Below are 9,746 nucleotides of genomic sequence, written 5' to 3'. Positions count from 1 at the left end.
GTAAAAGCAGTACATATTTCATTACTGGAAATTATCCTTAGGAAAACATTCAGACAATCTTTGTGGTGGGATTTAAAACTCATGACAATTGCCAAAAGTCTAGATAGAGCTTTATCAGATGCTGGGACTAGCGTGTTTGCGAGCTCCATGCTATGAATAGCCCATGTCTGAGCAATCATCCTGAACATCCCTCCCAAAGGAAGAAATATAATAGGAAGGTGCAGCTCAAGACAAGATTCAGAATTTGATTGCTGCATTTTCTGTTCAGTGCACACTGCTATGATTTCTGGAAAAATGCACTAGTTAAGTGTTACAGTAAATTGATCACATAATACTATGGAATTTATCATGTAATAGAAAAGGAATTTAAGAGCTGCATACCTAATATTATTAATAAAGTGGGCTTGTGGATAGAGACAGAGGATATGGTTTATATTATTACCTGCTCCTAGACTACATTAAAGAGCCAGTAAAATGAGAATTGCAAGGACAAAATGAACTTTCAATAGGACTTTTCAATTGGAAACTTCTGACTGCTTAACTTCTGAGAACAGTGGGTGTTTACTCCCTGCATCTCTTCTGCTTCTAGCAATGACCCTTGAGCTTGGATTCTCTCACTGGATCACAAGTCCAAGCATATCTGTGTAGAGAGGCTCTGCTGCCACCCTCTGTGGTATCTGAGATGAATCAAAATACTTACTATAAATAAAATGCCAACCACTCTAAATATCTAGGGACACAAATATCCAGTTGTGAAAGAACTGACACAATGGGAAATTACTGGCATATAATAAAATATTTATAATAAATCAGTAACTCTAAGGTACTGGCACACAAGGAATTAAAGGATAAATTAAATTATCTTTGTAGGCTACCTCTGAGAAATTATCAAAGAGAATGCACCTTAACTGTGTGTTTATCTCTGGTCTAGCTCATTGATACAATAATTTTTTTATCCTGGAACTTTTTAAAAAGAAATACATAGGGGAGAACAAACATGCAATTTTTTCCAGGTTGTCCAGCACCTCTTAACCTGGAATCCATCACTAAGGGGCATAAATTAATAAAGAAGGATATGTTTGATTAATTCCTCATGAGACAGATACAACACTGAGAGCAAACTGGCTGTGAGAAGGATTTCTATTAATTATTACCTGATAAAGGCTAGTTTTCCAGACCATACTTGTGATTATGCAACTCTATTTTATACCAGGGCAGATATAATGCTGTTCCTTTGGTCTCACCTCTGAGACCAGCCCCTATTTAAATAAACATTTGCCTACCCTGCACAGCATTTCTCATTCAGTACCTTGACATTATTCCAGTTACACCACTGATCAATGTGGTCATTTGGGCACACTGAGGATGAGTGCTTTAGAACAACTGCCAATATTAAATCAAAGCCCTTCTGACTTTTTTATCACAAAACTAATGCTGTTTCCAGCAGTAGCAAGGCCATTCAGTTCTGGTGAAATGCAAATCTACCCTTTCTCAATGGGTCCTCAAAAATCAGCAGCCTTCCACCTTTTCTCCTCACCCTTTCCACTTGCATTTTATTTACTTTTCTGCAATGCTGCCCAATAAATAAATAAATAAGCTACTCAAGTACAGGGTGCCTATGCTACTGCTGTTTGTTGTATTCTGAATGGCAATGATGTGCCTTTGCTGGCGCTCTGCAATGGGTCACTCCTCAAACTCTTCACCGGGAATAGAATTCAGCTTTAAACCTTCTGTTTTTCAGAAACAGCAGAACTAAAATTAGCCTCACAACTTCAACTTTCTAGTTAAAAGGTATCTGACAATGTTACTTCCATGTGATTAAAATATTAGTCTGCCTTCATGACCTAATAAATATTTTCTTACACATGAAAAGAAAAAAAAATCATCCTTTATGCTCACTGAAAAGAACATTAGACCCTTATTCACCTGTTTGGGAAAGGGCTGGGGGAAAGAAACCTTGTGTGCAAAAAATAAAATTCCTGCCCATGCATTGTGACCATCAGGCTTGTATATTCACCTGAATAATAACTATTTGCTAACATTGTTTTCATAAATTAACCATTTATTCTACATTATTTATCTTTATTCTAGTATCTGCATACATACTGCAAAATACTAGAATATATAATTTGCTTTCTTCTAGATTTTGCTTATTACAAGGGAACAGACACTTCACAAGAAAAATAAGAAAAAGAGGCAACTTTGTATCCAGACATCTCATAGTATGTCACTTGTGCAGCTGCAATTCTGTTTGTCAAGGGGTAAATTGTTTTTTCTTTCTTGAGGGAAGAAAAATCAAATATCAATAGCAGGAAAATGTCTTAGCTGTTAATTGGGCAAGCAAGATCCTCTTGATACCTTCCACAATCCTTACCAATCCTCTAAAACACAAGCATAGCAGTTTCTTCAATCATCATTTAATAAAGAGCAGAGATCTGCTTCTCCTTATTAAGGGAAAAAAAAAGAAAAAGGAGGAAGGTGATTGTGGAAGAGGCCTTAGCCTGTTATTGACAGTATCTTGCTTCTCATGATAGTTGAGATTGTCAAGACTTTGCACACATCAGCTGCAAATATATAAAAGGAGGAGGTTCCTTTCCTGTTTATACTTTTATTAAAAATGGAGTTCCAGAAAAAATTCATCATTCCCACAGCTACCTGGAGAACTCCACAAGCACGCTGAAATAACAGGGAAAGCGCACCAGTGTGTTTGTGCAATGAATACCATATGGATTTTGGAATTTGGTAATCAGAGATCTGGCCTCTCTTTATAATGTATTTGGGACAGACTGGAACATTTCTGTGTAATTGCTATAAAACCAGGTGCTTTTGTCTCACTGAGGTTAAAGTACCTTTTACTATCCCTGTTTCTTAAGGAAGACAGAATTGGAAATCAGTGTATAAGGTTTATACTGGCCTGGCTCTTGCCTGTCCATGCCCATGATTATTTATTTACTTTCTAAATAAAGTCACTGATGAGCCTATTACTTCCTAGCTATGCCAGTAAAAGATTCTGTAGTTGCACTTAGTTAGGTGTAATAAACATTACTTGAAAGAAAGACATATGCCTTCATGAACTGAATTTTATTACACAAAGCTTGTTTATCAAAAGGAAGATTTGAAATACTGCAAGAAGAAATTTCCTACAAGGATCTGATTTATTCTAGAAATAGTTAAAATTTATAGTGAACATTCTTAGAATAATTAGGAAACATATCTAACCTGACTTAACTTAGCAAAACTAAGACTGAACCCTCATTGAAATTTGTCCCAGAGATTCAGATACCTGGGAACAGTAGGTTTTAATAGCTGAAGTTTGGTTTGATGGTACAACATTTGCAAGGTTATTGCAGTATTTTTTAATCACCCTTAATGTATATCAGGGGAGAAGCAAATAACTTTGTCCAGCATCTTTGGGTATATTATTCATCAGGAGCCTCTGATAGCAGAAAGTATTCTAGCAGACACAAAATCTTATGCCTGTTAAAAGCTTTAAGAGCAAGCTCAAGTGCAGAGTTTCCACACCAAATGCCAAAACTACATAACACAGGGAACTGTGGCTAGACAACATAAATTCAAACTTCATGCTTTACACTTCTAAGCAGTTTTAAGCACTGACAGATTTCAGACCATTTTTTAGACAGATTTCTCTTTTTTTGATACCACAGGAATACTGACTCAGTCAGCAGGTCCACTGACATTGGTGCCTTTTAAGACTGACCACAAGTTCCAGAAGGGGCAACAACTCCATGAAAGACAGAGCCAGACAAGTGCCACAGTTTTAGAGTATGTTCATCCACACATCTCCATAACTTGTCTCACTGATGTCACATAGCAAGGAATGCAAAGAAAAGTTGTATTTTGGATAGATTAGTAGCATGTCCTCCTAACTACATAAAGGCTGCTAACCCCTAAGTATCTCTTCTGTTTCAGAATAGGTGAAGAATAAGAACTTATTTATGTCTGTAATTACTTCCATACAAGTTCAAATAAGCATCACTTCTTTCCTCAGATAAACAATATTCAATCCTTGCACTAACTGCTTCCATTTCAAAAACCAGTTTATCCTTCCCACCTTAGTTCTGCCATTCAGAAATATCTGCCATAGTTATATAGACTATTTCCTGTCATAAGACAGGCTACTACTCTAATTCACTTCAATGCAGTTTATACATTTAATAACTTGTTTGCTGTCTTTAAGCTGATAAGCAAAAGTGAAGAATCTTCTAACCCCTCCTACAAAGCTTTTGCAACAAAAGAAAGAGATGTCTCAATTGATCTTGAAACTGTAGGAACATGGTCTACAGGAACTCTGACAGGTCCTCCATACAAAAGATTAATGAGTAACTCTTTTGGCAGTAGTTCCATACATTTGCCTCATCTTCCTTGACTATTCTCTTTTTACAGTGCTCACTTTTGGTAATACTAGTTCACAGAGCTGAATATAGCCATTACTTCTGCATTACAGTACTCATTCCAATGAAAGTGGAAAGGTAGAAACTACCCTGCTCCTAACAGAAACAGGTAAGACAAATAACGAAGGGGGGAAATATTATATATACTGTATATTTTACACATATAATTATTTAATATTTTGTATAAATATATAGACATAGTTTTATATATATATATATATATAAAATACATATTATATATATACATGTAATGAAAAAGTTTACTGTTCACTCACTTTTCTGCTTCACAAAGCAAGGAATGGAAATGGGAAGAAAACCACACAGAACATCCTACACTTTACCTCACTTTTCTTAGGAAATACCTGGATATTATCAAATAATATAGCAACTAATAAAGACCTTTATTTTAGAACTTTTCAAGAAGCTTTCCAGTTGGCCTCCTCTCACTTTCTTCACTGACCCTGGGGCTAAGTCACGTGCAAGAGCTGTGGAAGCATTGACATGGCGTGGCCACCAGAGCAGACAGCCCAATGGAGACAATCACTACTAAAGGAACCCTGAATTTGTGGTTTTCACATTTGAAGCTCCACCCTCCCTTTGAACTTTTGCTCAGCCTCCAACATTTAGAAAAATTACTCCCGTGACCATATCAGAATTGTCATATTTTTTAAACACAAAACTACTCCATATTTGAAACAGAATGGATTTTCTTCATTTTATTAGATAATTAATCAGCAAGTACGGAAAAGGAAGACATTTTCTGTGTTGACCAGAAATGACAGCACAACCACAAGAAAACACCAGGCCTCCCTGAAAGATTTCAGAACCAGATGCAGTCAGAATCATTGTGATCAGCAGTCACAGTAACATTTGGTTTTCAACGAAGTGAGGAGTAGCTGTCTGGCCTTTCACACCAAATAAAGTTAACCAGATTTACTTGATTTTTTAAGTTTCTTCGTTGCTTTTGTGTCCATGCATGAGTAGCCTATTTCCATCAGTAAGTCAGTCCACACACTTAGGCCACAGACTCTGAAGTCTCCATCTTGTGTCCTCAGGAGTTCCAAGGCAGCTTGGGTCTGTTCTTTGAGCGGCGTGGATCCCTGACAGAGGCAGATGAAGTGCTCCCTTAATTCCTCCCAGGACAATTCAGCTTTCTCAAGGCAACTTTTGACCCACTGTCCCTGCAAGGGGTCATAGTGCAAGCACCTTCCCCAGCCTGTTAAGAGGTCCAAATAAGATCTACATAACTCGGAGTAGTGACCAGCCAGGAAGGCGAGATGGGAACAAGGCATGCAAAGGCAGAAGGCAGAAAATCGTTCCTGGTTGCCCAGCAGCCAGGAAAGCAGGAGCCCGGCAGTGCATTCCTCTCCTGCAGCACTCTCCTGGTACCCCCCTGGGCTGCTGCTCCCATCCCCATCCCCGGCCTGCTCAGCGCCATGGCCTTGCTTGAGCAGAACCAGCGCCGCCGCCACCACCCCGAAGGCGCGGGGCTGGGGCAGCAGCTCCAGAGCCCCGCGCAACCAGGGCAGCTGCCCCTCCTGAGCCCCGCAGAGCCGCCCCGCGGCCTCCCCGGCCCGCAGCCCCCCCTGAGCCCCGCAGAGCCGCCCCGCGGCCTCCCCAGCCTCCTGCCGCAGCCGGCTCAGCAGCAGCCGCGCCTCCACCTGCAGCTGCGGCTCGGGCCCGGGGCCGCGGCGGGGCAAGGCCAGCAGGCGGGCAGCGGCCTTGCGGCGGGCCAGCAGCCCCAGCCCGCGGGGGTCGGAGGCAGGCCCCGCGGCGGGAGGCTGCAGCAGGCTGCGGAGCAGGCGGCGGCAGGCGGCGGGCGGCAGAGCGCGGTTCTCCAGCAGCGCCAGCCCCAGCAGCTGCGGGGAGCGGCCCAGCGCGGGGAAGCCGAGCAGAGGGCACGGCTGGGAGCGGCGCAGCCGCCGCCCGAGGGCCTCCCGGAGCTGTGGACGGGCACGGAACCGGTCATGGAGGTGCTGGAAATAGCGGGCCCACTCCAGAGCCCTGTCCAGCGTGAGGCCGTCCCAGTCCCGCACCAGCGCGGAGCGGGACACGGCCAGGAGCGCGGGCAGCTGCTCCACCTGCCCCAGTACGGCCTCCATGGAACAGGCTTGGCGCTGCCGGTTTGAGCGCGGGGCCGAGCCCGGCCCGAGGGCCGGCGTGTGCAGCTCGATTGGCCGGGCGGGGTGTCAGTCGGTGCGGATCGCTGCTGGCAGCGGAGCCGTCACTCGACTTCCGGCCGATTACCCAACCCGGAGCGGGAAATTGAATTAAAATTATAAAAACCGACCGCGACTTTTCTTTCTTTTTTTTTTTTTTTTTTTTTTTTTTAAGTAGATCATTTTGCTCTATACCCTTCGCCATCTTCGCTGCCCTCCTAAAGCTACTCTGCAGTAGCTTTATTTCTTTATTATATCGTGTCGCCCAAACCACACACAGGATGCGAGGTGAGGGCACAGCAGAGCAGAGCAGAGCAGGACAATCACTAACCCTAAACCTGTTTGTGCTGAGAGGCACAGAATGATATGTACCATGGTATTGCTATATTCCTGACCATCCCCCGTGGGAGTACCAGTTGTGGGTTTCTCTGGGTCTGGACTGAAGGCACTTGAGACAGCAATTCGTCTGAGGCAGAGAGTTAGTATTGGGGAAAGGGCTAGGAAAGGCAAAGTTCATGTTAAGAGATACAGTAAGAACACAGAGATGGGGCAGGCAGAGTGGTGAGTGGATTTTCAGATAGCACTGTGTGCACTGTGCTTTCCTGCTTGATTACTTTTTTAAAAAGGACCCCAAAGTTTATTTTTAGGCTTCACAAAGGTCTTTGGTTGCTTGATATCAACCTGCTTCCTCTACTAATGATGCTTGTAGGAGTCTCTCATACTGTTTCATGGTGTGTTTGGATGTGTATTTCATGTTATGTAAACTATAGAGTCTATTTTTACCTAACAAGAAGTGAAACTCACAATGATACCTTAAAGAAAATCATACAGAAGAATGATCACTTTATTACAGTCTGAAAAAATAACCTTTGTTATGTCTTATTTAAACACAAAGAAGAAAATAGAAGAGAGAACAGTCTATCTTAAATGCTAGGCCAGAGCACAGATTTACAATCACACCATATTGCATTGCTCAGATGTCTGCTGTATTCTTCTTCTGAGTAGATGTGATAGTATGAACAGGGGTGGTCAGTGTTTCTTGTGTGGTAGCTTTTGTTTCTGTTTTGTTGTTCTATTTGGTTTTCCCCAATAAAGTCTATTGTGTAATTTTTTATTTAATCTCTAAAACGAGCATTAAAATAAGTATTTTGAGGGTATTCATCTATGGTTGTGCTAAGCTATAGTAAATGTTCCTCCATTGCAGCTTTTGATTGATAACATACATGGCAAAGAAGGTTGATGAGGAAGTAAGAGATGTGTCTGCTAGATACAAAAATCTGGGCAGTCACTTTCTCAGCTCCCTGAAAACAAGCTCACTTTTCAGTGAAGCACTCCAAAGCAGTTTCACAAGCCTTGCATTTAATATGAATTACTGTGCTGTTTTATCTAAGCTGAGAAGTCAAGTAAAAGATTCATAGGAAGTTTTATGGAACTAGTGAGTTTCTTCACTCTGCTTATGGAGCCAGTAAAATTCACCCTGGCAGGAAATATCAGTTTTGAAGCAAAATTGGTCAAGGTAGCCAGAAGTCTGGATTTCATTGCTATATTTTCCTTCCTCTCAGAAGTCATGCTGGCTATAACATGGTTATACTATTTCTCCTGAACAGAAATTCAGGACATTGTTTACTCGTTCCAACTGGCATTATAAAACTCCAAAATTATCTTTCCTTAGATAAGGGGGTGTTATTCTAAATTATAAAAATTAATACATTGAGAGAGGGATGTATAATCATCTTCTATATTTCTGCCACTAATATTCACTTTCTAACTGTAAGGAGATTTGTTTTGCTGCCTCAAATTGTGTGTCAGGCACAGGTTTGCCATACTTTATTATCTCTCATGTAGTGAAGACTTTAAACTTGTGAACCATTCTTGTAGAATTTCTTTCTATTTCTGCAACAAACTCTGTGGAAAACTGAGGTTATTAGTCAAGCCACTACCTGGCAGACTGTATCGCACCTTCCATATCTTCTGTTGAGTACTTGGTACTTAGATTTATTTTTTTGTGTGTCAATGTAATCTCTCAGTATCTAAAAAAAATAATTATATATAATATATATAATAATATAATATATATAGTATATTATATATTATAATATATAAAATGTTAAAATATTAAAATATATATTAAATATATTAAATTTTAATATATAATTATATATATTATTTTATATATAATATACATAACATATCACTGAGACAGCCTAAACCTCGCTCTAATTTACCTATGTCTGGCTATACAAAAAGTGAAATTTTTTGTATAAAAAGGCAGATTTTGCTATCTAGCTCTATTTCTCATTTTGATACTATGAGTCAGAACCAAACTAGCAAAACTACTAAACTAGGGGTATAGCTCTTCAGTATCATAAACATAAATGTAGTTGGGTGGCAAATTAAGTCACCTTTTTCTATGTGAATAATCAATTAAAAGTGAAGTTAGTACAGACATTCTAAGTTCCCTTGCACCACATGAGCCTCGTTAAATGATCATGTATGCACTCCAAAACCAGTTGCAGTTGCTATGTGTGTATTAGCTGCTGTCACTGTCATATCTTCTGAAAAATCCCCTTGCCCAGGATTCTTCTCCTGGGAAGCTGGGAAGCCTCAGAGAAAAAGGAAAAACAATATTATCTCATTTTTCTGTCCTGTGTTTTGCTGCTTTGGAACGTGGTTGTAATTATTTATCCAAGATGTGAATTGTTTTAACTTAATGACCAATCACCATCCAGCTGTGTTGGGACTCAGATGAGTCAGTCACAAATTTTTAATTGGTATCTAGTTAAGCTTTCTGTCTGTATCCTTTCTGTATTCTTTAGTATAGTATTCTTTTATATAATATAATATCATAAAATAATAAATTCACTTTCTGAGAACATGGAGTCAGAGTCTCAATTCCTCCTTCATCCTGGGGACCCAGCAAATGCCACAAGCTACAAGTAGTTTTGCCTGAGGTTGTTTGAGTTAATACATTTTTAACTTATATTTGCTGTGGGATAAGAGCATCATTCACGTTGCTCAGCTGATGAATGGTAAAGCAGAGCTGTGTGCTTTGGTCACTTGCCTTTGTGGTGCCATTTAGAGGGATTTAATTTGCTGCCTGTTGTGGTGGTGGGCTTGGTAGGTCAGAGCATGCCAAGAACACTCTTATCTACTTATCTCAGGTACTTTTCTAATA

At 40.4% G+C, this 9,746-nt stretch overlaps 1 protein-coding gene across 1 annotated transcript; it reads right to left on the bottom strand.

The window, feature by feature from the left end:
- Positions 1-5,151: 5,151 nt before the first annotated feature.
- On the bottom strand, positions 5,152-6,514 carry FANCF (FA complementation group F). The gene has a single exon (XM_058807767.1). The coding sequence runs from the start codon at positions 6,512-6,514 to the stop codon at positions 5,336-5,338; it is 1,179 nt and encodes a 392-aa protein (XP_058663750.1). The 3' UTR covers positions 5,152-5,335.
- Positions 6,515-9,746: the final 3,232 nt, after the last annotated feature.

Source organism: Ammospiza caudacuta, chromosome 6 (genome assembly GCF_027887145.1).
Source record: "Ammospiza caudacuta isolate bAmmCau1 chromosome 6, bAmmCau1.pri, whole genome shotgun sequence".
NCBI classification, from domain to species: Eukaryota; Metazoa; Chordata; class Aves; order Passeriformes; family Passerellidae; genus Ammospiza; species Ammospiza caudacuta.
The sequence above is the reverse complement of the archived record's forward strand: the minus strand, read 5'-3'. Positions and strand labels throughout refer to the sequence as shown.